The sequence below is a fragment of the Anolis carolinensis genome, chromosome 3, assembly GCF_035594765.1.
Source record: "Anolis carolinensis isolate JA03-04 chromosome 3, rAnoCar3.1.pri, whole genome shotgun sequence".
NCBI classification, from domain to species: domain Eukaryota; kingdom Metazoa; phylum Chordata; class Lepidosauria; order Squamata; family Dactyloidae; genus Anolis; species Anolis carolinensis.
In genome coordinates this window covers 172,507,969-172,535,569 of record NC_085843.1, presented here as the reverse complement: position 1 = coordinate 172,535,569, position 27,601 = coordinate 172,507,969, and the positions used below count along the sequence as shown (strand labels likewise).

Genomic DNA, 27,601 nt, shown 5'->3' with positions numbered 1-27,601 from the left:
ACCTGAATATAAGCCGGGGGAGGCTTTTTCAGCTCATAAATAAGTGCTGAAAAACTTGGCTTATCTTCGAGTATATATGGTAATTTCACTTACAATTATAAAGAATCTCAACAGTGTGCTATGATAAATTATAAATAATTTAATTGAAAAGATATGTCTCAATCCTGTTGTAAATATGCTGAAGAGTGAAAAGTAACTTCACCCCATTTTAAAAGTGTTTCTGCACTTTAACAGGGAGAGAACCACTCCTATGTTGCGGCAGCTCCACTGGCTGCCTGTCTACTTCCACAAAGTGTTGGTCATTACCTATAAAGCCCTAAACAATTTGGGCCCAGACTATTTGAAAAACTGCATCTCCATATACAAACCAGTTAGAGCACTGTGGTCGAAGGGAGAGGCCGTTCTCTCAGTCCTGCCCCCATCTTGTGGGGGACAAGAGAGGGGGCCTTCTCTATGGTCACTCCTCTCTTCTGGAACTCCCTCCCTAAAGAAATAAAAATGGCCCCCATCCTCCTCTTTTTAAAAGCTTTTTAAAACTCATTTATGCACCTTAGCATATGTCAGCTCACTCCAGCCGCTCGAGAATGAAGACGCGAGACCGGTGCGTAAACAAGGTGAACGTTTACTGAAGGATAACTGACGCATAAGAAGCCAAGAGTGCTGGGTGATGCCCTCGGGTCCCTTTATATACCCTCCTCCCACATTCAAACATGCAATTCCCGCTCAGTGAAAAACCCGCGCATAGTGCCCGCCAAAAACCCCCTTTGTCCGTTGGTGTCTCAAGGCCGGCCCCGGCCTGCTTATCAGTCCAGGAATGTGCGGGAATGTCAGGGGCCTGATTCCCGGCGCCAATGTGAAGGCCCGGGAAACATGGGTCCTGACAGAGATGAGGAAAACTAGTACACCTTAATATATATCCTCACCTAGATATTGGACCTGGGACCTTTCGGTCTGAACTTGCAGACTGAAAGGTCCCAGGTTCAAATCCCAGGAGCGGAATGAGCGCCCGCTATTAGCCCCAGCTCCTGCCAACCTAGCAGTTCGAAAACATGCCAATGTGAGTAGATCAATAGGTACCGCTCCAGCAGGAAGATAACGGCGCTCCATGCAGTCATGCCGGCCACATGACCTTGGAGGTGTCTATGGACAACGCCAGCTCTTTGGCTTAGAAATGGAGATGAGCACCAACCCCCAGAGTTAGACATGACTGGACTTAACGTCAGGGGAAACCTTTACCTTTTTTAGATATTGGACACCTACTACAGTTTGTGGAAATTGTGTGTGATGGGTTGTATTATTCTTATTTAAGTTAAATTATGTATTATTTTTATTTAGTTTTATAAGTTTATTTTGAGATTGTTTCATCCACTGTTTTGATTTGATTTATCATTGTCTGTTTTCGGCATTGAATGTTTGCCATTTTGTTACTTTTGTTGGAAACCTCAAGGAGATAGGGTGGGGTACAAATAAAATATTATTATTATCAAATATTATTATTAACATCACACTGTGTTTAGCTGATTTTAATTTTGTATTATTTATGATTCATTGTAAAACTGGGAAAAATGAATACCATGTGCCACTTGTGGAGGTCCAGGGCATTTTTGTAGCTTCTGCCACAGCTGCCAGTAGCCTGGTGGAAATAGGTCACAGGTCTATTTTCTTGCCTTTTCTTCCAAAAGTAAAGATGGTTCTGCCTTACCCACTGGCAGGGTTCTATGGTATAGGAGGGCATTCTGATACTCTCCTGTACCATATTGAGCCACTGTAGTTTTTACAGAGAATTGACAACCTCTAGAGAAATTCAGCATTGGCAATGAGATTATTATTAATAATGATGATGATTATTATTATATTTTAAAAGTATTTTCTGAAGGCGAGGAAGGGAAGGAGAAAAAGAAGGTACAAGGGCTGCTCTCCATCTCCAAGCCCCCAACCACAGGCACACGCAGCTCACCCACCATCTCTCAGGGCCCCAACTCCCAGTCCATCCCACTAAATAAAAATAATCAGGAAAATAAAGAAAAATAAAAAAGAGTCAACTGTGATACCAAATATGGGAGAAGGTGCCAAGATTGGCTCCCACTTGCTTTTGTTTTGGGCAGGTTTTTGTACCAGGAGGGCCCTTCCTGTTACACGCTCCCAAAGAACCGAAGGTACCGAAGAAAATGGATGAAACGGAGTGAATGACTATGACTATTTTAAGATTTGGTTCTTTGGAAATTTGTAAAAACCCAATAACGATACTATTTGCCATTCTAAAATATCTAACCTTACTAAATTAATGAATTTTGTTTGAAACAAGTTCTTATGTTTGTTATTGTTTTGTGCCTTCAAGTTGTTTCTGTCTTATGAGAACCCTAACATGAACCTGGGCTAACATTAAGTTTTCTTGGCAAGATTTATTTAGAGCAGGTTTGCCTTTGCCTTCTTCTGATGCTGGAAGAGTGTAAGAGCCCGTGCTATGGCACAGGCTGGTGAGCAGCCAGCCAGCTGCAGCCAGCTGCAACAAATCACTCTGACCAAGCGGTCATGAGTTCGAGGCCAGCTCGGAGCCTATGTTTGTCTTGTCTTTGTTCTATGTTAAAGGCATTGAATGTTTGCCTTATATGTGTAATGTGATCCGCCCTGAGTCCCCTTTGGGGTGAGAAGGGCGGAATATAAATACTGCAAATAAATAAATAAATAAATAACTTGCCCTAGGTCACCCAATGAGCTTCCATGGCCTAGTGTAGATTCGAACCTTGCTCTCCAGAGTCATAGCCCAATGCTGAAACCATTACACCACATTGTATCTCTTATATCAGCAAAGGGATTGAACTCTAAACCAGAAAGTCTATCTTTTGAATAAACATGTGCTGTGAATATATCAAGTAATTTAATCTCTGTCTCTCATCTTCTGACTTCCTGCCTAACTGCTTGATGGTGGATAATAATGTTAGTCACAGACAGTAATACATATGTTTTTGGTTTGCAATAGATTTGAATGTTTTGATAGTTCTTGAAAGCATTACTGAAATGTTAAATATTACAGTACAGAAGAGAAAACCCAGCTCATACAAGTTGATCCTATCATAATACAGATTGAGAAAATCTGCCTCAGTAAGGAGACTTCAAAGAACCATTAGCAAATAGCATACTAATACTGGTTTAATTTGTTCTTATATTTTAATCACCATATGTGTGACCGCCCTTTCAGTGGAGCTGTTTCTCTGAGCTAATAAGTGACATTGGACTGCAGTGATGCCTTTCTACCATCTACCAGAACTGGCACAAAACATTTTGCTGTCCCAAATAGTTGCATTGCCTGTGGGGCCTTGGAGGTGAATCCCAGAGTGCCTTACAAGATTTCTAAGGATGCTGCCTGTAATTATTTGTCATCCAAGAAATGGTAGCTAGTAATTCTGATGTCTGCTCTGCGTTTTACCACCTCTTCACATGGTCCCTAGGGCCATGTCGTCTCTCGGGCAGTTATGGGGAGCACCTCGTGGTACCCCACATGACCTCCCTCCTTCCCCATCATATGGTGGGGATGTCACAAGGTGCATTGGGGCGTTGTCCCTATCATATGGGGATTTTTTTCATTTTTAAAAAATATTTTTATTGAGGGATTTTCAGGGGGGAGAAGGAGCAAGGGAGGGGTGAAAGGGGGCCAGGAAGGGAGAAATGGGAGGGGGGACAGAAGGGGGGGGGGTAAAAAAGAAAAGAAAAAAAACTACCAGGGGATGGACAATAAATAAAAAAAATTAAAAAAAATTAAAAAGGGGAGAGAGAGAGAAAAAGAAAAAGAAAAAGTATCTAACTTCCTTTCTTCTTTATCATGGGTTGGTAAAAAAAAACACTCTAAAAAAAACCAAAAAAAAATGAAAGCCAAAAAATGTATGTAGAACTTGTTTGTGCTGTTTTCTTCTTTATCGCTCTTTGTGGTTTACTTCATTTTAGATTAATAACTTTAGCTTATTTTCCTTTGTCCATTCTTTGAATAAGGTCCAATTGGTCTTGTTCCTACTTTTTGTCTGGGTTTTGGCAAGCCGGGAGGTCAGTTCATCCATATTCATGATATCCATCAATTTGTCTAGCCATTGATCTTTTGTAGGTATCAGTTTTTGCCTCCAAACCCTAGCATATACAATTGTTGGGGCCGTGGTGATATATGTGAACAGCCTATCTATGTTTGTGCTCCAGTTGGGGTTTGTTAAACCGAGCAAGAAGTATTCCGGTTTCAGGGGAATTTTTATTTTTAAAATTTTCTGGCTAATCTCATGTATTTCTTTCCAATACAGTTTAGCCTTGTCACAGTTCCACCAAAGATGGTGGAAGGTTCCTTCGATGGGGATTTTTTTCATGTCAAAAGTGACTTGAGAAACTGCAAGTTGCTTCTGGAGTGAGAGAATTGGCCATCTGCAAGGACATTACCAAGGGGATGCCTGGCTATTTGATATTTTACCATCCTTGTGGGAGGCTTCTCTCATATACTCACATGGAGCTGGAGCTGACAGAGGGAGCTCATAAGCACTCTTCCCAGGTTGGGATGAAAGAGTGAAGTCATTTGGGTGAAAGGGTAGCAACACACATTGCCTTATTGTCCTTTCCCTCATCATTTGGAGGAAAGGGCAAATAAATTCAGGTAAGTCCGTCGGGGCTACCCAAAACACACTTTCCCTCTCTGTTGTGGAGGCATCTTGTGATTCCTCCACTTCAGGAGGAATAGTGGTGGGGCCTAGCCAATGTTGTTTGATGGTGCTCAGCAGACCCCACCTCAAAGAGGAAAAGGAGCCATTAAAACCCATGTTAAGGGATTCTTCATGCAGGCCACATGACCTTGGAGGTGTCTACGGACAACGCCGGCTCTTCGGCTTAGAAATGGAAATGAGCACCAACCCCCAAAGTTGGTCACGACTGGACTTAACGACAGGGGAAAACCTTTACCTTTACCTAAACTGAAGTTTAAAGAAAGCTACACTAGACGCTGAATCTATTGGGGAATAAGGAGCTAAGGTTCAATACCTTGAACATTTGGATGAAAACCAAGAGAAGATCCATTGCTCAAGTTCACTAAAGCCAGCAACCCCCACTGAGTACAAGAATTCACAACCAACAAATGTGGAAATGTCTCCTAGCTTAGAGGGCTTTTTTTAAAAAGATTAGCCAGGAGACTAAGTATTCAGCTGTCAATTGTGATAACTAAATAAATAGCATACACCATGTGCTGGATACAAGCAATAGACAAGTGATGCCATAGAGCAATGATGGGCAACCTTTTGCACTTGGCGTGTCAAAATTCACCAAAAAACCTAGTATGACTTTGGTGGTGTGTCACTTCGAGAAAAAAAAACACCATAATTTCACAATATATATAGTTAAAATAACAAAAATATATAATTGTAATATATAACTGTATTTAAGAAACCAAAACTATTTACTACCATTATTTCCATGTACAACAATCTATGGTACCTCTTGCAATTTCCACGCTGATTTCTCTCTATTGTAGTTTCAATGTAGTCATGAATAATGAATAATATAATAATAATATAATAGTAATAATATAATAATATACTACAATAATAATAGAATAATAATAGAATGATTGTGTGTGTGTGTGTGTGTGTGTGTGTGTGGACCAAATCACACCAAATTTGGCCACAAAAGACATTAGTCATCCAATCAATCTGCATGCGGCAGCGTGTCAGCAAAAATGGCTAGGCGTGTCAATGCTGACACGCGTGTCAAAGGTTGGCCATCACTGCCATAGAGTGACTGAAAAACAAGACTTGGAAGATTCTGACACTTTTCCACACTGAGCTACAAAATTCATTGCATCACCTTAGCCCAGTCACTCTTTCTCAGCCCATCCCATGATACATATACAATTAGAAACATATACAAACTGTTTTTGAAAATGGAATTAGAAAATGATCAAATTAGGGAATGTATGTTTAAATAGGCTCAGAACAACAGACAAAGGCGCTTAGAGTGGCTACAAAGGCGCTTAGAGTGGCTTACAAAATTTTAACTTGTCCTCTGGCTTACAATACAAAAGATCAATAATTATTACATAAATATTATTTAAGACATGATGTTGCTGTGCCTAGTTACCTGTCTCCCTCCCACTCAATGGTCAGCTGAATATTGAGCTGGAAGGATGGATAGAAATGTGGACAAAGGGATTTAAAGATGTTTTAAGTTTTAATCTTTAAGAACACTTACAAAATGATATATAAATGGTTCCAGACTCCAACAAAACACCAAAAATGCACAAAGAAGCTACGAATTTATACTGAAAATGTGAAACCTATGAAGGGACTTTTTAATCACATGTGAGAGGTGTGTCACAAAGCAAAAAATCTCAGAAATTGGTTCTCCAAATTTTCAAAACCAAAATAGAACTTGGTCCAACTTTATTTTATTGGGTCTACCAATAAAAAGGAAGAGGGAACAGACTTGTTTTCTGATGCCCTTGAAACTAGGACTAGGAGCAATGGATTCAAATTACAGGAGATGAGATTCCACCTCAATATTAGGAAGAACTTCCTGACCGTACAAGCTGTTCAACAGTGGAACTCTCTGCCTCAGAGTGTGGTGGGAGCACCTTACTTGGAAACTTTTAAACAGAAGCCGGATCGCCATCTGTCAGGGATACTTTGTGCTTTTCTTGTATGGCAGGGGGTTGGACTAGATAGCCCGTTTGGTCTCTTCCAACTCTTTTATTCTATGAAATGAACAGACTAAAAAGTTGAACTTTAAAATACTACACGATAGCAAGAATACTTTATTCACAAAAATGGGATCATATGAATCTACCTTCAAGAAAAAATGATTATAGAATACTAGAAATAGTAGAGATGGGCAAGTTATCGTTTGATGAAAGAGAAAGCAATAGATGTTTTTAAATCATTGGAAACCTTTGATGTCTTATATTAAAAAGAAAAGAAATGTTAACATACTTGCGTGATTTGAAGAGTAGTAAAATATGAATGAAATTAGAGGCTAGAAGTAGAGAATTTATATATAGTATGATATCAAGATGATATTTTATATGGTTTTTAATCTGTTAAATTATTTACAGTAGAGTCTCACTTATCCAACATAAACGGGCCAGCAGAATGTTGGATAAGCGAATATGTTGGATAATAAGGAGGGATTAAGGAAAAACCCATTAAATATCAAATTAAGTTATGATTTAACAAATTAAGCACCAAAACATCATGTTATACAACAAATTTGACAGAAAAAGTAGTTCAATATGCAGTAATGCTATGTATTAATTAATTTATTTACGAATTTAGCACCAAAATATCACGATGTATTGAAAACATTGACTACAAAAATCCAGAACGTTGGATAAGTGAGTGTTGGGTAAGTGAGACTCTACTGTATATGTTTAATTCTTTTAATGATATGTGTTTTATTGCGTGGAATTGAATTTTTGCTGGATCTGTAAGCCACTTTGAGTTCCCTACAAGGTTGAGAAAGGTGGGGTAAAATGAAGTAAATAATAAATAAATAAATAAATAAATTTGCATTTGATATTTCTTTAGGTGGAAAGGTAAGGAAGTTAATTTTACATCTCCGTTTCTTTTCTTATTCATTTTAACAAGAGAGATAGGGAAATTTAGAGGATAATAAAATGTAAAAGCAAGATTGAATATAAACTCTACATGTAACACAATATCATGTAACATAAAAATGTTACATTTTATGAGGAGTAAATGGGGAGAAGGAAAGGCAGGACATAAGCATAACAATTATCTTTTGGTTTTTATGCAGTTATGCCCTGTTTTGGAAACAAAGATTAGTCTTTATGGTAACTAGTGTCACAATATAATTGTATTTTTAAGCCACTTTGTGCCATATTCAGGACAAAAGGCAGTATACAAATGAACTGAAATAAAGTAGATGGTCTGTGGTCTAATTCAGCCGGTCACCAAAATCTTTTGCCAGGTTTATAGAAATCCTGTGATTTATCATTTGGAGAACTGGTTGCTGAACTAATACATATAATATTAGAGCTGTCCAAAGTGGATGGATGGCTTTGGCTAGCATCAATCCTCAGATGACCCCGAAAAAAATTATCCCTTAAAACTGCATTAACCTGAAACACTTTAAAAAAAACAATGCTAACCATTCTATACAAAATGGTCAATACAGCCTTGTGTCATATTTTAGATTTATCTCATTGCAGCATAATCTCAAAGATTCAAGAAAAGATGCTTTTCTTCTGCTCAGCTTTAGTACAATAATGTTGAACTCATAGTGTCCTGTTCATAAAATAACTGCAGAAATCACACTTTTCTGTTTCTACAGTAATCTTCCATGTTCTGAGCTTACATACGGGCTAGTGTAGTCCCCTCCCATTCTGTATGCTTTTTTTTTTTAAAGGGAAACTTTGCGACTGTGAAGTCATTATAGTATCATCATTATTATAATTACATTTATCAGAGATTTGATATTAATTAAATTCATTAAAAGTGAATTACATACTTTTAAATTCTTCCAGGGCTTTGAGGAAGAAAGTCCCTGCTATTTCCAATCATTGCAATATTTAAAAAGGGAAAACTCAAAATTAACAATGTCAAAATTGGGAAATCCCAGGTCTAAAAAAAAGGAGAAAACATAGTTACAGAGAATTGGTACTATATCTAAACTGCATAATTTGGGAGGTCTGAAGACTCCAAAAAACTGTTTATACACACTTTAAACACATCTTTAAGATGGAGTCCCACAGGCAACTGGTAGAAGTACGTAGTTTTGTATAATGGGCTCTGTGGGACTCTTGTCTTTAAACTGTTTTTAAAGTATGTAGAGGGAGGTTTGCATCTGATGAAGTCCTATAAGGCCTCTCTCTCAGTATATTTCAATTAATTGCAAATATCCATATGCCTTCAAGTCACCTGCTGACTTGTGGTGACCCCATTAATATATCTATGTGCCTTCAAGTCATCTGCTGACTCGTGGTAAACCCAATAATTTAGTAGGGTTTTCTAAGGCAAAGAAAACTCAGAGGTAATTTCACTAGTCCTTCCCTCTGAATATCGCATACAGTATCTGGTATTCGTTGATGGTCTCTCATCCAAGTACTAGACAAGGCTGACCTTAGCAGTAACATTCAGACAGTATTCAATAGTTTACTTGTTTTTTGTTTTGTAATTACTGTAAAAATATTTCTCATACATCTAAGGTCATAAGAATCATGTTTGCCAGGTTTTTGCACTGTGGGAGGAGCTTTTCCCAAAAAAACAGAAGTGACTTTCTGCTTTGGAAAAAGGCCTCTCTGAGGTTAAAGCTGGGATGTAACAAAATTGTTCCTATCATACCTCTCAGTAACAAAAATACCCAACACTTTTTTAGGAGTACATGGTGACAGACAGATGATCAATATCCTGCAGAGACTGTTTTTGATTAATGGGGTGATCGCTTGCTCACAAGCTCAATTTGGCCCACAGAGATTAGTAACAATTTGTTTTATCAGATGCTGTGACCGTACCCACCCACTGGGCCCTGGTGCTCTTAAATCCCCAGTTATCTCCAACTATTGAATGATCTGATATAACTCAAGGATTTCCCTGTGTTTTTCTCTACTTCCCAGTCAAGAGAGCAACTGCCAGACAAGCAGCAGTTAGCTGCTGAGGATAAATCAGACAGTGCTTTCAAGGCGACCTCTCCTCCTCCTGCCCCTGCACTGCAGGGGATAGATGTTTAGATGCAAATCATCCCATTTCCAGAATACATGATATGTAACAGTGCTATTTTGCAATACACAGAGTAAAAACTGCCCTCTTAATCACCCTTAAAAACACAACTAAAAATGAGCATCCATGTACCAAAACTACATCAATAAAACAGGATATCTGAGTCTCTGACCAGTGACAATGACCTGTATTGTCCATTATTTTATTTTGTGTATCGTTGGAATGTTTTAAGCTTTTGTCAAATATGTTGTGGTGTTGTTTCGGGCTTGTCCCTGTTGTGAGCCACCCCAAGTCCCTTCGGGGAGATGGGGCGGGATATAAAAATAAAGGTTTATTATTATTATTATTATTATTATTATTATTATTATTATTAATTGAATTTGCTCTTTGCTCATCCCTGTAGATAACTTCTGAGCACCACATGGCTCATGATTGCTCTTGGGCATAGATCATGGAGGAGGGCTCATGACAGAGGAAAGACAGCCCATGCTGGAGTTGGTGAGTGGATGTTAACTGGCAAGCTGTCCATTTTAACAAAGCCAAGTCAACAAATATCCAAATGTTAATACCAAGAGATATGTGCATTGTTGCTGTTGTTGTTGTTATGCTTTCTCTCTCTCAAAAAGATTCAAAACAGCTAGCAATGATAGAAACAATAAAAGGTAAAGGTTTTCCCCTGATATTAAGTCTAGTCAGGTCCGACTCTGGGAGTTGGTGCTCATTTCCATTTCTAAGCCGAAGAGCCGGCGTTGTCTGTAGATGCCTCCAAGGTCATGAGGCCGGCATGACTGCATGGAGCACTGTTACCTTCCCACTGGACCGGTACCAATTGATCTATTCACATTTGCATGTTTTTGAACTGTTGGGTTGGCAGAAGCTGGGGCTAACAGCAGGAGTTCCCCCTGCTCCCCAAATTCGAACCGCTGACCCTTCCTCAGCAAGTGCACCAGCTCAACAGTTTAATCCTCTGCACCATCAGGTGCTTCATAGTAACAATATAATGTATAATTTAAAACCTGAACATATAAACACTAAAATAGAATTAAACACAGGAGTATTAAAATAAATAGTTAAAACCTGTAAAACTATTTAGAAAAGCTGATAAAATATCTAAAACACTACACAGCACCGCTTGGCTCAGTCTTAAAAACTGTCTCCTTTAAAAGCCTGCCTGAATAGGAAGGTTTTGCCTGCTGCTGGATAGATAGCAGGGAGAGGAGATCATTCTGGCTTCACTAGTAAAGAAATTCTAGAGTAGAGGGGCAGCCACTGAGAAGGCCTTTCTCACATCCCTACCAACAGTGTTTCAGTGTTATCATTGAGGAGGTGATAGTGATGGGTGATGAGGGAGAAACCAGGGCAGGACTCACACAAGACGTATTACTATCTGAAGCGGAGCAAGGAAATTAAGAGAGTCCTATTATTTTGGCATGTGAGGAAGAATCTCTCATAAATACTTCTTTCCACTCCTTTGCAGTAGAAAGTAAGAATAATCGAGCTGAATTAGTATTTGCTGCCCATTCATGATACCCAAAATATACTCCCCAAGACAGTTTCTGTGCTCTAATTCAAGCCCTAATATGTGTTGTTTGTTTTTGTTGTTGTTTTAGTTAGAATGGAGAAAATGAAGAGGGAGGAATAAATTGTATAGGAGTATGAATTATTGACGGAGCGCTGGTGGCAAAACGTGTTAAAGCACCATGCTGCTGAACTTGCAGGTTCAAATCCCGGGAGCAGCATGAGCGGCCACTGTTAGCTCCAGCTTCTGTTAACCTAGCAGTTCGAAAACATGCCAATGTGAGTAGATCAATAGGTACTGCTCCGGCAGGAAGGTAATGGCGCTCCATGCAGTCATGCCGGCCACATGACCTTGGAGGTGTCTATGGACAATGCCGGCTCTTCGGCTTAGAAATGGAGATGAGCACCAACCCCCAGAGTCAGACATGACTGGACTTAACGTCAGGGGAAACCTTTACTTTTACTTTATGAATTATTGAACCCAGTGGTGCTCAGTTCTGAGTCTGTGTAGAATTTCTCAACAAAGAAATATTTCATAATGTAATGGGTGGGATGAAGTTAATGTAGTGTAGCAATGAACAATATTTTCTAGTTACTATACTGAGACTTTCTGGTAGATTCCCCCCCCCCCCCCCCCCCGCCCAGCAAAAAAAAAAAAAAAAAACAATCATTTTCCTGTCAACCCTGTCTTTCTCAAAGTTACAGAAAAGTAATAAACAACAAAACATGTGGTTAAATGAGTCACCATTAAAGACACTGTAACAAGCAGTGAATGGATTTCCATGCTGTAAAGGGCAAAAATGGGGATGAAGCACTTCTTGAAAAGTAACTGTTCATAGATGAAACGGGTTAGCAGAAAAGGTTAGTCCTGACTACAGACATGTTGATTTCAAAGTAAACAAGGGTCTACTACCCTGTTTCCCCTAAAATAAGACATCCCCAGAAAATAAGACCTAGTAGAAGTTTTGCTGAATTGCTAAATATAAGGCCTTCCTCGAAAGTAAGACCTAGCAAAGGTTTTGTTTGGAAGCATGACCGCCGAACAGAACACCAGAGCATGCAGGATCGCTAAATGTACATACCATAGAGTGTTGTACATGGAAATAATGGTAGTAACAGGAAATTCTTGATAGGATTCACAGTTTGTCTGGTTATGCTGGTTTGTGATGACAACTACTGTACAGTATATAATAAGTGTTCATTTTTTGTTCAACAATAAATTTGAATTTTTCTTCATGGAAAAATAAGACATCCCCTGAAAATAAGACCTAGAGCATCTTTGGGAGCAAAAATTAATATAAGACACTGTCTTATTTTCAGGAAAACACAGTATCTTTGTCTGGCTCCAGTCTACAGGTTTGTGCACATAGAGCATGTATAGACAACAGGGTGGCCAATTATGCCACCCATGCGCCACACAGACCTTTAAGACCACAACCACTACCCATTTCCATTCCCTCCTGGCTACCTCATTATATGGAGGTCCCTGATCCAGGTGAAAGCAAGGGGAATTCACCATGGCTCATGATGAATCCAGCGGGGAAGGAGACCCTGTATCGCCCACAACACCCATACCTCATCCCTGGGGAAGTGTCACCACCCGGCTTCCCCTCACTGTTTTATAAGTAACACGAGAAGCCTCTTGTGTTTCCAGCACTGCCTTTTAAGACACTTCAACTTCACTTAAGGCATGGAGTCCCACCAATGTCATTTGATGGGATCCGGCAGGCTCAGTGCCTCAAGTGAGGTTGAAGTGTTGTAGGACAGTGAGGTTGTAAGTCTAGTTACAGATAGCTATCAAATAGGCCACTCAAATCAAAGATCAGTGTCCAATTACCATAACAGACAATAGACAAGTGGGTGAATATGTGAAGAGTAAAAAGAAGGGAAACCCAGTAACCCATAATGAGGCTTGCTGCTATCTTTCTGTCCTTAAGAAGCAAATCCATTGGGGGGAAGAGAAAGGGCAGGTCCTAGACAACTAGCAAGGACTGGTTCCTATTGCAGCCCTATGCTATGTGGACTTCTTACAGCAATTGCAGGATGAGTTTATTTTATCTGGCCCATGTAGACACTGCCCCAGTCTACTTCATCAGATGATTCCTATTGCTTCTTTTGGAAGTTCCTCTTTGTCTAGCCTTGCACTATGGCAAAGAAGTGTGCACCAAAGAGTATGCACCTTCTGCACTATAGAAGTTGCTAGAGTATATTTTGGTGGCAATTTGGGGGAAAGCAGGTGCATCCCCTGAAGGGTTGCAGAGGGGAAAATGTGAGATCTGTCAGAGTATTTGCAGCACAGCAGTATTTGGATGGAAGCAGTGGAACTATTTACAAAGTTTTACTGTATGCCGAAATAATCAACACAAACAAACTTGCAGACGACAGACGAACACAGGACTGCTCTGTTCTCTAACAAGATCTCCCATAAACCATAAATTTTTTCCACACTGATGAAGTTTTTTTTTCTTAGTCAATTTCATAATGAAAAGATCTTACCTAAGATGATCTTAGAGTTGTCATTGGGGAAGTACGGAACTGCTTGGAGGTTCGACCAGACTGCGATAAGTTCCTGAGGGAGTGTAACCAGTTTATTGCTTGAGACATCCAAATAAGTGATGTTCCGGACATATTGGGCAGCATCAGCTGGTATGGAGGCAAGTTCATTGTTGTGCAGGTCCAAGAGCCTTAACTGGGGCATACTCAGTAGGGAGTCCCAAGGGAAGGAGGTCAAAGCATTTCCATCCAGTCTTAACTCTTGCAGCCGGCGGAGGCCTCTAAAGTTAGTCACACTGAGGCTTGCCAAGGAGTTGTAGGGCATCCAAAGGAATTCCAAGTTATGGAGGGAATGGAAAGACTCCCCTGGAACCCTCCGGATGGCTGTCTTTTCTATTCTGACTTTAAATGTGTCCACTGGGAAGTTCACAGGTGTGAGTGTCATCTCAGGATCATTGCATAGCACGGCTCTGTTGAAACAAGTGATGGTTATAATTATTTCCTAGACTTAGAAATCTACTGTCTCTGGGACTTCTGCACATTTAAAACTTTCTATTTCCTTATTTAATCTCTCACCACATTCAAACATTATTGCATTTTAATGTTGAAAGTATTATAATGTTTGCAAAATTATATAGTTCATGTTTAGCCAGTAGGTCTGTACCTTTAACTGGTAGTATGCTTGTATTTTGAGCTTTATCAATCAGATACAGGTGGAGCTATGTTTTTCATTTATATATTCTCTGCATTCTGCCTGTATTCTCTTTCTGAGTTTTTTTGTTCCTGTATTATGCTTCTGTTACAGCAATGAAGTAAGATGACTTTATGCTACAATGTAGCTTCTTATTTGACCACATTACTTCGGGGCTTTGTTTCTGCTGCAGCCTTATTATATTTTTCTTTTGATACTCTGAAACCTAAGGTTTTTACCTTTGCTGACATTTAATACATTAAATAAGTTGATTGATTTATAACTGCTGTGTGTCTTCAAGTCATTTTCAGTGCAATGTCTTACGGTCTAATATGTCTAAATGTCTAGTATGTTTTTAAGTCTATGTCTTAAGTTTTATAGTTTTAATGGTTTTAAATTTAAGTGATATGACATTGTTTTAAATTTACTATGTACAGTAGAGTCTCACTTATCCAACATAAACGGGCCGGCAGAATGTTGGATAAGCGAATATGTTGGATAATAAGGAGGGATTAAGGAAAAGCCTATTACACATCAAATTAGATTGATTTTACAAATTAAGCACCAAAACATCATGTTATACAACAAATTTGACAGAAAAAGTAGTTCAATACGCAGTAATGCTATGTAGTAATTACTGTATTTACGAATTTAGCACCAAAATATCACAATATATTGAAAACATTAACTACACAAATGCGTTGGATAATCCAGAACGTTGGATAAGTGAGACTCTACTGTATTGTTTATTATATGTGAGGCATGGATTTTTTGCCATTTACTTGATGTATACCATTTTGGGTCTGCGCCCCCCCCCCCCCCGGGCTAAGAAAAGCTAAGAAAAGTATACAAGTGTAATAAATAAATAAATAACTTATGGCAACCCCAAGGCAAATTTACGGCAGGGTTTACATGACAAGGTTTGTTCAGAGGAGGTTTTCCTTTGCCTTCCTCTGAAACCGAGACAATGTGACTTGCCTCTGGTCACTTAGCAGTTTTCTGTGATGAACATAAATTCAAACTTTGGTCTTCAGAATCATAGTCCAATGCTACAACCACTAATTAATACCGGCTTTCTGGTTTATTTATAACATTAAATAAGTATAAATGATTTCAATGACTCCCTCCTTATATATCAGAGTGCTCTTCTCTGACTAAATCCAATTGTTTAGTTTCTACTGTTAAAGGTCACAATATTGCAACAGATGGTAGAGTTAGTACCCTTTATAAGCTATTCAGAACATAAAGTGAATTGTGTTCAAAGTAACCTATGGCTCTATTTATGCCACACATGTCAAATGCAAGTCCAATGGGCCAAATCCATCCCGCCATGTAATTTTATGTGGCCTGCAAGGCTTTCAATGTCAGGGCAACATAGTGATATTTATACAGTTTTACAATTACAAACAGCCCTTTGAAGGCAATCATAAAGGTGATGTGGCCCTTGGTGAAAATGAGTTTGACACTCTATGCCATTAAAGTCATCTCCTGCTAACCACAGATCTAGAATATTTGCCCAGTCTTCCCATCAAATGAACTTGGGAATGAACCAGGGGAATATTATGATGAGTGATAATGTTTCAGATCTTGGGAAAGGGAAAAAATCAATGGGACAAGATTCTGAGGAAAGTTTAAAGACCTATTCATAGACATCCTGTCATCCACAAGAGTGTGTGAAGCCAGGGAGAGGATGACCCAGGTCAGACAATGGTCATGTCTAGCTGGGCACATCCCTTTGTCAGATAATCTGTACACACTATGTTTCTATAGAAACTAGGTATCTGACATTGAGACTGCACAGTTTTCATGCAGGCATGCATAACTCAATATCTCCCATCCCAGCACCTTCTAGATGTGCTGTGCTACAACATCCCCCCCCCCCCCCACACACACACACAAATCCATCATCAGGACAATTGTTCTGGCTAGGTATTATTGTCATTGCATTCTTATATACTTACTTTAGGCCAGAATAACATATCTGCTCAATGAGGGAATAGCAACAAGAGCAGGGAACTGTGGTTACCACACATCTATAGTTAGCAGTGATGGACACTTGCCTGATGAAATGTGAGCCTTGGCAAGTGCCCATGACTGACAACTATAGCTGTGAGTCCTGACCCAATGCAATAAAAGGGAATTAATTCTTGATCCCTCGGATTTTCAAGGGGAGAGGCTAGAAACCCAAATTCTGCTATATTTGCTTCAAATCTAGTCTTATTGAAATCCAAATACATATGCTTGGGACACAGCTTTTAATAAAGTTAATGGATTCAATAATAGCTGGAATAGCTTAAACACAGCTGGTTCCTGTTATTTATTTCAATGCGATTAAATATCTAATCGTCTATTTTCAAGGGTCACTTTTTTCATAACCACTAACCTCCTGTGCATTGCAGGGGATTCTAAGAAGTTTTCAAGGACGGGGATATGAAAAGTGTGAACTTCTAAATGTCCTGCACTGTTTCTCTTAGCATCCCTCATCATTCGGTATATGGCCCAATGGTATCTGGAAGGCAACATATTACTAATCCCACCTTTAGGGTTTAGACTCCCTGACAACTCCTGATAAGTTCAATGTGCCTTTGCAGTTTCACACTGATGGGGAACACTAGTGTTGGACATTAACTAATCTCATTGGGAATCCCTATTATGCTTCTAAAAGCCCCATGTTTTCCCAGTTCAAAAGAAACGCTTGTCTCCAAAATTCCTAATACCAGCAGTTAATACCCAGTTGAAAGATCCCAAATATATCCCTTTACATAAACACCATACTTTTATCACTAAAGCAATCTAACCATGCAATGCTATGAAGCTTGTACAATAAAGGCCATGGTGTTTCTGAGCAAGTGAAGATGAGGAGAAGAGATTATGCCATGTGGGTGTTAAGCTACCATCTCTAATCAAAGTCTCTAGTTTTGTATTTCCACCCACCCACCCACTTGAGATATAAATACTGAGATAGGATGGGGCTGGAGAAAGAAGCAAAATACCAATCCCCCATCTTTTTAAAAAATGCAATGGTTATTATTAAAAATTATCCAGTTACTATACCAATAGTATAGAGCAAGGGTTCTCAAACTTTTTTCGTTGTGGAGCTATTTTAGAAGCAAAAGTCTCTTGTGGAACCCCAAGAAATGTTTATATATTGTATAATATATAATAAATGTATTATACAATACAACAGTGGGTGAGCTCCCGCTGTTAGCTCCAGCTTCTGCCAACATAGCAGTTTGAAAACATGCACATGTGAGTAGATCAATACCCTGTTTCCCCTAAAATAAGACATCCCCAGAAAATAAGACCTAGCAGAGGTTTTGCTGAATTGCTAAATATAAGGCTTCCCCTGAAAGTAAGACCTAGCAAAATTTTTGTTTGGAAGCATGCCCGCCGAACAGAACACCAGAGCATGCAGGATCGGTAAATGTACGTACCATAAAGTGTTGTACATGGAAATATTGGTAGTAACAAGAAATACTTGATAGGATTCACAGTTTGTCTGGTTATGCTGGTTTATGATGACAACTACTGTACAGTATATAACAAATGTTCGGTTTTTTGTTCAACAATAAATGTGAATTCTTCTTCATGGAAAAATAAGACATCCCCTGAAAATAAGACCTAGAGCATCTTTGGGAGCAAAAATTAATATAAGACACTGTCTTATTTTCGGGAAAACACGGTATCTTTGTCTGGCTCCAGTCTACAGGTTTGTGAACATGTATAGACAACAGGGTGGCCAATCATGCCACCCATGGGCCACACAGACCTTTAAGACCACAACCACCACCTTGGAGGTGTCTACGGACAATGCTCTTTGGCTTAGAAATGGATATGAGCACCAACCCCCAGAGTCAGGCACGACTAGACTTAACGTCAGGGGAAAACCTTTACCTATATATAATATATCAGCACAGGCAAATTTTTGACCAACATAAACTTAACAGTATTTCTGTGAAATCTGCAGAGGCTACCCAGTCCAATTCTCTTCTGCCATACAGGAAAAGCACAATCAAAGCACACCCCAAACATTGGGAGAAAAATAAGGTTTTGGAAGCAAGCAAGGTGAAGGGAAAGGATTTGGGTGATGACAAAGGTGAGGGGAAAAAACTTTTGTGATTGGCAAGGGAGGTGAGGAGAAAAGGCTTTTACCAGCAGAGAGGCAGGCTGAAAAGTCTTTTGGGGTGAGAGAGGAGGAGCAGGAAAGAAGATGAAAAGCTTGGAGGGGGAAGAGGAGGGGAAGGAGAAGTGGGGAGTAGGAGGAAACCAAAGAGCCCCAAGGGGTCTATGGAGCACACTTTCAGAACCACTGGTATAGAGAGTTAGACTTGTTCCATTGTGCCATTTTTAATGGGTTATTGGTCAGGTCATAGACCGGGGACTCTTCCTCGGTTGTCCAGTCCTGAATTCCCAGCCTGGGCACTTGGTAGCACTACTGCCAAGTGAACACAGTCTTATTTTAAAAAGAGAGATGTTGTCATTTGTTAAATGATCCATGTTGCTGTTGATCATGTCTCAGGACCAAGCTACATTTCCCATTTAATGAGGTTTAAAGAAAGCCGAAGTCAGTTTCAAACTTGTATTGAGGCAACTGAGTTCAGCGTGTGGATGATAAAGGTAAAGGTAAAGGTTTCCCCTGACGTTAAGTCCAGTCATGTCTGACTCTGGGGGTTGGTGCTCATCTCCATTTCCAAGCCGAAGAGCCGGCATTATCCGCAGACACCTCCAAGGTCATGTGGCCTGCATGACTGCATGGAGCGCCGTTACCTTCCCGCCGGAGCAGTACCTATTGATCTACTCACATTTGCATGTTTTCGAACTGCTAGGTTGGCAGGAGCTGGAGCTAACAGCGGCCGCTCATGCCGCTCCCGGGGTTTGAACCTGAGACCTTTCAGTCTGCAAATTCAGCAGCTCAGCACTTTAACGCACTTCGCCACCAGGGCTCCTTATGTTGATGATAGCACAGGAAATCCTGGAACCAATTTGAGGCCCAGATCATGATTATACCAACCAAAGAACTCTAAGGTGCATTAATAGCTTTCTTTCACATGCTTTCATGCGTGTTCATTGTGAGATGGAACACCAGAGATGGAAGCTAGCTTTAGACACTGTGATGTATTTTTTCCTGTGAGGGTGTGTTTTTATTATGGAAAAGTCAATATCTGGAGCCTTCTTCCCAAACACCTTGCTGTGTGCCTTCTAAAGTGAACCTATCACATACTTTTCTTGGCAATATATGTTTAGAAGAGGTTTGTCATTGTCTTCCTCTGTGGCTAAGAATGTGTGTCTTGCCCAAAACCACTAAATATAATATAATATATGGGTTTTGGTTTTTTTTATGTCAGGAGCAACCTGAGTTGCTTCAGGAGTGAGAGAATTGGCCGTCTGCAAGGACGTTGCCCAGGGGATGCCCAGATGTTTTTGATGTTTTACCATCCTTGTGGGAGGCTTCTCTCATGTCCCCACATGGAGCTGGAGCTGATAGAGGGAGCTCATCCGTGCTCTCCCCGGGTGGGAATCGAACCTGGCAGTCTTCAGGTCAGCAACCCAACCTTCAAGTCACAAGGCTTTTATCCCCTAGGCCACCGGCTCCATATATATGTATATGTATGTGTGTGTGTGTGTGTGTGTGTAAACACACACACACACACACACACACACACATATATATATGATAGCCAGAATTGTAGTCCAAGTCTCAAACCACTTCACCACACTGGCTTTTTCATCCCAAACATATTGCCCCAAATATATTGAACTATAAGTGTTATCATCCACATTGGTTGGCAACTTTAGTTCAAGATATCTGGGTGTCATTAGATTGACGAAGGTTAACTTGCTTCATATATGTAAATACTGTACTGGCACTGAGACCTGCAAACCGACTAAAATGATCTCTGTAACACCTCCAGAAAAAGATTAACTTCCTCTAATATCTCAAAAGAAAGATGTTCTGAGGGCAGCCTACTTTACTGCCTACCTTTTCAGAAAGATATTCTTAACATTTAGAATACATGGAAAGGAGAAAGGGGAAAAGGGGGTGGCAACGCCTTTCAGATTATTTCTGTTTTTGCATGAGCTTCTGTGGATATAACCCACTTTTTCAGATGCAGTATCAAGTGGTATTAACATGTAGAAAACATTCATCCTTTATCTAGGATAAATTTTAATATATTCATCTAAAATATAGTGATATAGTGTCTGTATTCTATCATATTCTAGATATCTCCAAAATTAGTGAGAAGTGTATATTTTCAATAAGACACAGAATCAACATAGGAATTCAACATATATCTCCTTTAGATATTAAAGGACATTTACATAACCAAGTGGCTTTTTTAAAAAGAAGATTAGGTCACCAAAACTACTTTACAGCAGTTTATTGTTATTTTTCCATTGCAAAATATTCATAATATACACCACAATTAAAGTTCTATTAGTTTTCTCATTTTGATTATTCCGCTGGAAATTTGCCCTGCATGCTGCACATGTTGTGTAGGCATATATATGGCTACACAACACAGGCACTTATAAATACATATATACATTCATGTCTACTGTAAATAAGTCACAGATTCAATCAGGTATTTACCACAACAATTCCAGTCAACCTCATTCACATTGTTTTATCTTGAGGTAAGGATCTAATCTCTAACATAGAAATAAAAATTCAGTTCCAACCAGGAGTAGGATCATGCATATACAACATTTTAAATAGACATCAAAATCCATTGATCTGGCTAAGTATTGCATTAAACATCCACTCAAGTCTTGCATACACTCCTCAAGGATACTATGGTATAAAAAATAAATGTACCAATGTTAATCAAAAAACAGTCCCACTCTTTTACTAATCTATTTGGCTACCCAGTATGTTTCGTTTCCCCCTTATGTTGTATATTGGTGTTGCCTTATTAGTTACTTTAAAGCAATATTTTGAATAAATATAATCAACACTTATGCCCCAGAGAAAAATGAAAATATCTGTTGCTGCTCTTTTAATAGTGTTGAACTGAAAACAATTTTTAAATAAAATGCAAATTGGAGTTAACAATTGTTTATCCTTTTTCTAAAGGCATTTGGCTAGAAGATCAATAATACAGTCTCATGTACAGCATCTAGATACTGTATCATCTATATTGCAAAATAATGTTTAATCCTTCAAAAAATTAGTCCATGATTAGTTTAGTAGCAGTTCCAAATGTTTTCTTTAAAAATTATTCCTCAACATGTAATTTCTCCAAAGAGCTCAATTTTAGTTTCCGCCTTTCCATTTTCTCCAACATTTCATTCATGTTAATTATATTGCTTCTGCTTTGGTATATAGAAGATCATTAAATGCCATCTCTGAAATCAGATTACAGTGTGCTCCACAGCTAATCCTACAGCACATAAAGCCTGGGTACAAAGTGATTGGGAAAATAACATTTGCAGCTACGAGCTACAGAATGACTCAGGTCTACTTGGTTTTTCTGCTTTGGCAGCATGCTAGACCCACACTCCCCTTAAAAGAACCCTCCATAAAACTATGTTTTAACCCCACTGAATGAGATGTAAAATAAATATATATCTGCAGGCTTACCTTGCTTTTGTTCCGTCACTTATACTGTGGAAAGAGCAGGTACACTGGGATGGGCAGGAGCAGAGAGTCAATGGTAGCCCCCAAAATACTAGGCAGCAAACTAAGCCCAGTGTGACCCACATTGCTACCTGGACATAAGAATAGCACCAGACTTCTAGACAAAGTGGAGGAGGTTTTTCTCTATTGTTTTATCCATGGGACCGGTCACATCTTGTTAACTTGCCTTCGTTTTCTGTCGCGCAGTGATCTTCCAGCCTGCGCTGAAGCCATCAGATCAAAACGGATAGGCAGGGGATTAAGGATGGGGTTATTTTCATGTAGGTGCTTATTGCTTCCCGGAATCACAGACAGAGGGGTTTCTCCCTTTTCACTGGAAGCAGCTTCAAAACAATGTCCCTACAGAAGACTGGCTTTTGTGGCCAGAACAAAAATATCTTGCCCTATCTTTATGTGCATTATGACCTATGTAATCATTCTTTTTTTAAGGAATTCAGCCTCCAAGAGTGACCTTCTCAGTGTCAAGTGGTTCACAGTGATGTATGAACTGGAAACAGGACATGACTTGACACGACTGTTTTTAAATGAATCAAGTAATTGTCTTATAATTTATTATATTATTGTATGACACAACAAACAAGATAGATATGCTGGATTTCATATCACAAAATCACAAGTCGAACACTTCCCAAGCATTTAGGACTGTGTGATGTATTTTCGGATGATGCGTGCAGATCCCAGTAGGGTGGCCTTTTGCAGTTGGCAGATCGTAATTTTGTCAATGTCTATTGTTTCCAAATGCCGGCTGAGATCTTTTGGCATGGCACACAGTGTGCCCATCATCACCGGGACCACCTGCACTGGTTTCTGTCAGAGTCTTTGAAATTCAATCTTGAGGTCCTGATAGTGGCTGAGTTTTTCCTGTTGTTTTTCGTCAATGCGACTGTCACCTGAGATGGCAACATCAATGATCCAAACCTTTTTCTTTTCCACAACTGTGATGTCTGGTGTGTTGTGTTCCAGAACTTTGTCAGTCTGGATTCAGAAGTCCCACAGTATCTTTGCGTGCTCATTTTCCAATACTTTTGCAGGTTTGTGATCTTACCAGTTCTTTACTGCTGGGAGGTGGTACTTGAGGCATAAGTTCCAATGAATCATTTGGGCCACATAGTTGTGCCTCTGTTTGTAGTCTGTCTACAAAATTTTCAAAATCCAATTATCACAGGGAAAGAAAGTACGGTGAAATCTTCTGAACAGGGCAGAGACAGCAAAACAAACACTAGAGGGGTGTTAATGCTTTGCTCTGTTATCCAAATATAAGAAATATATTTGCCTGGAGTTACACTTAAAAGATGTTCCTGTTCTGACTTACAAACAGATTCAACTTAAGAGCCTATCTTGTTTGTAACTTGGGGACTGCCAGTATATTGAAATATTATGATATATTAAAATCTAATGGTCTCAAAAGAGCTGAAGGCACACAGTTATGTGGTATGATGTGGATACTAATGTGGTTAAACAAATATTAACACTAATTAATTATGATAGAACAATGAAATAACTTTTTGATTGCGAAATATATGGATTATATGGTCAAAATTAAGAAAACTGAAAGTACACCAAGACCCATGCTATTTATTTATTTATTTATTTATTTACAGTATTTATATGCCACCCTTCTCACCCCGAAGGGGACTCAGGGCGGATCACATATATACATATAGGGCAAACATTCAATGCCCGTATACACATAGAACCGAGACAGAGACAGACAGATGCAGAGGCAATTTAACCTTCTTCTGAGGGGATGTTCAATTCTGGCCACAGGGGGGAGCAGCTGCTTCATCATCCACTGAGACCGCACTTCCTCATTCCAATGTCGTAAATTAGTTAAATTTTGCCTCCCCACTTTATAAGTGGTACCTTATTTCCTACTTGATAGATGCAACTATCTTTCGGGTTGCTAGGTCAGCAACAAGCAGGGGCCATTTTTTTATTTTTAATTGACGGGTGCTCACCCTGCCACGGGCTGGCCTTGAACTCATGACCTCATGGTCAGTGATTTATTGCAGCAGGCTGCTTACCAGCCTGTGCCACAGCCCGGCCCCTACAATATGTTGCTACTACAACATATGGATACATTGGTGGATGTTTCTTGTACTTTTACTTCCATTCTACATAAGGTACAGCATAATCTTACTAGCCATCCCATTCCTTGCTTCACCTTTCACTACTACCTTGTTTCTTCGAAAATAAGACAGTGTCTTATATTAATTTTTGCTCCCAAAGACATGCTAGGTCTTATTTTCAGGGGATGTCTTATTTTGCTCCTTTCTCCTCTGCCAAGGAAAGCACCTACAGCGCAAAGGAGAAGGAGTGACAGGTGTGTGCCTTTCCCTTCTTCTCCTTCGCCTTGCTTGGCGGAGAATTGAGCCATTTCCATCGAGGAAGGTGAAGGAGGGTGGTTTCTTCACCTTCCTCCGTGGCAGAGAAGGGAGGCATCGCCGCCGAGGAAGATGAAGGAAAAGGAGGGAAAGTCACGCACCTTTCCCTCCTTCTCCTTCGTGCTACACATACCTTCCTCGGTGGCAGTGGTGCCCTCCTCCTAGGTCTTACTTTCAGGGGATGTCTTATATTTGGCAATTCCCCCAAACCTCTACTAGGTCTTATTTTCAAGGGATGTCTTATTTTTAGGGAAACACGGTAGTATGAAAGAATAATAATGAAATGTAGACTTCAATATAATCTGCATCTACAAGCAGAAGATTTTTACAGTCACCCTACTATCCAAGCTAACAGATTTCTATTTGAGGAAAATGTGTTTAATGGGTTTCAAATAAGCAAATGTATATGGTTGCCAATATTTAGGAATTCTGAGAACTATAGTCCCAAATATCAGGAGCATCAAATGTTGAGAACCAATGTCTTAAACAATCAAAGTAATATTAGGCATACTGTCTGATTAAAAGCTCTAAAACAGGGGTCCCCAAACTAAGGCCCGGGGGCCGGATGCGGCCCTCCGAGGTCATTTACCTGGCCCCCGCCCTCATTTATAATATAATATTTTTATATCAGTTTTAATAATATAATATATTGTATATGCATATAATATTGATAAGAATATTATCATTTTATACAATATAATACTAACAATAATACCATATAATAATATTAATTATATGTTATATATTACATATAATATTACAGTATAGTGGTATAGTTCAATATAGTATAATGCTAATATTGTGCTATGCTAATAATATAATATATTGTATATACATATAATATTGATAAGAATATTATCATTTTATACAATATAATGCTAACAATAATACCATATAATAATATTAATTATATGTTATATATTACATATAATATTACAGTATAGTGGTATAGTTCAATATAGTATAATGCCAATATTGTGCTATGCTAATAATATATTGTATGTACATACAGCTGCTCTGAGTTCCCTTTGGGGTGAGAAGGGTGGGATATAAATATAGTAAATAAATGTAGTAAATGAATAAATAAATAATTTTGGACAGGCTCGCCCAAAGTCTGAAATGACTTGAAGACACACAACAACAACAACAATCCTAATTAACCTGATTATCTCATTGGCCAGAAGCAGGCCCACACTTCCTATTGAAATCCTGATAGGTTTATGTTGGTTAAAATTATTTTCATTTTTAAATATTGTATTGTTCTTTCATTGTTATTGTTGTTGTTTTGCACTACAAATAAGATATATGCAGTGTGCATAGGAATTTGTTCGGTTTTTGACCCCAAATGATAATTCGGCCCCTCAACAGTCTGAAGGATTGTGGACCGGCCCTCTGCTTAAAAAGTTTGAGGACCCCTGCTCTAAAAGATCAATGTCTAAAAGCCACAATTGTAGGAAATCTCTCAAGTACAGGATAGAAAAAATAAACAAACAAAACCCAGGTTTCTACTTGAAGCTCCCAGTGTTGCTTTCCATGCTGAAAATGCTATTTTTGAGGTTACTGTGGAGACTCAATGTGCTATCTATGTCTCTCTATCCAGAAGAAAAAGGAAGTGTCCTCAATTAAACAAGAAAGGAAGGAAAGCCTAAAGGTAGCAATCTACATATCGACCTAGAAAGAAGGGAAAACAGGAGCTATTTGTTTCTCTGTTTCTTCTTTTCTGTCCCACCTGAGTCAGATCACTTGCTACAAGGCTGGTGTTTTAATTAAATCAGAAGAAGACAAAGGGCAATTCTATGCAGACACTTTATCCCATGGCCAATCTGGAGTATCAAATTCCACATCGGGCTTGGGATGAGTTTTACCACCAGAACTGGGGCAACTGCAGAATATAGGCAGCACTGAACTGCCATCCTTACTGTCTCACTTCTGTTCATGTCATAATGGTGGTTTCTGGGCATGATCGGGCTGGTGCTCAATGTGTGACAAGAGTACCAGAGCAACGTGGGAAAGGGTAGGACAGAGAAGAGGAATTTTCCCTTCCTTTCTCTCTTCCCTTTTACAATCACATTTGTGCGCTGGCCAACCACACTCCAGGTGATAATCCACAGCCACCAGTCTTGTCATGCCCAGAAGCTATGACAAGAATAAGAGGAGGACAATAAGTGTCATTCCTTGTCCATGACCCACCAGAACTTGGGAAATACAGGATGACCATCTCAGAACCAACCCAAACTATTTACATGGGCTCAAAATCACTGCTCTTGATTCTCAGAGAAACTTCAGAGCAACCCAAGAGCTTTGTTAATGTGGTGCAAGGAAATGTTAATTTTAGTCAACTCTGTGGATCTTGCAGCCACTACAGAGCTAATTCACCTTTCTTTTGAGATATTAGATTAGTGTCGATGATGTGCCTTACAAGATGGAAGGGTAGCTATGAAGGAAGTAGGCAAGATTCTCAAGGTTAGATATATCCATGAATACCAAAGTCAGAATTTCCAAGCCATCATATTCCTGATTGCTATTTATGTTTTGAAAGCTAGAAAGTAAGGAAAGCTGATAAGAATGGAATCATCTCATTTGAAATGTGGTTCTGGAGAAGAGTTCTACAGATATTGCGGGTTACCAAACAGTGAGATAAAGGGATCCAAAAGCAGATCAATCCTGAATTCTCTCTAGAAACCAAATTTACTAAATCGAGACTGCTGTACTCATGAGAATGCATTATTGAAAAGACTCAGAGTTGAAAAAGTGAAGCAAGGTAGCACAAGACAAAGAGCTAGCACTGAAAAAAGTATTGCTGATATAGGCCATGACTGCCATCCTAACCAGGGGGTGCCCTGAAGCAATTTGATCAATACTGTTAAACTTCACAAGAATGGCAGAACTGCCTCAGGAAAAGCTTTCAAGGAATGTGGAAAAATTGAGAAGCAATGCAAATCTACAGAGAAAGGAGCAAGGGGATGGAAATAACTGCAGAAGGATCCATAATTGTCTGCTTAATGGATATGTAATGTTTATCTTCTTGTTAGAAAACATCGCCAACTATATCTGCGGCAGGTACAGTAGCTCTCTTGGAAGAGAAGGTCAGTGCTCTACAGCTATATGTGTTGAGTCTCTTCCTTGCATCAGAGAACAGGACTTCCTAGGAAGAACACGGGAAGAATTCATCATATAAAACCAA

At 39.3% G+C, this 27,601-nt stretch overlaps 2 protein-coding genes across 2 annotated transcripts in view; one reads left to right on the top strand and one right to left on the bottom strand.

Annotated features, from left to right (window-relative positions):
- lrit1 (leucine rich repeat, Ig-like and transmembrane domains 1) overlaps window positions 1–22,368 on the bottom strand; it is a 46,274-nt gene extending 23,906 nt beyond the window's left edge. The window contains exons 1-2 of the mRNA XM_003223255.4: window positions 21,977–22,368; window positions 13,707–14,173 (exon numbers count right to left, since the gene is read on the bottom strand). Coding sequence (XP_003223303.2) covers window positions 13,707–14,173; window positions 21,977–22,098 — 589 coding nt within the window. The 5' untranslated portion in view covers window positions 22,099–22,368. The remainder of the gene's footprint in view (window positions 1–13,706; window positions 14,174–21,976) is intronic.
- rgr (retinal G protein coupled receptor) overlaps window positions 10,116–27,601 on the top strand; it is an 86,768-nt gene continuing 69,282 nt past the window's right edge. Inside the window, exon 1 of the mRNA XM_062975815.1 lies at window positions 10,116–10,190. The gene's annotated coding sequence lies outside the window, so the exon portion shown is untranslated. The remainder of the gene's footprint in view (window positions 10,191–27,601) is intronic.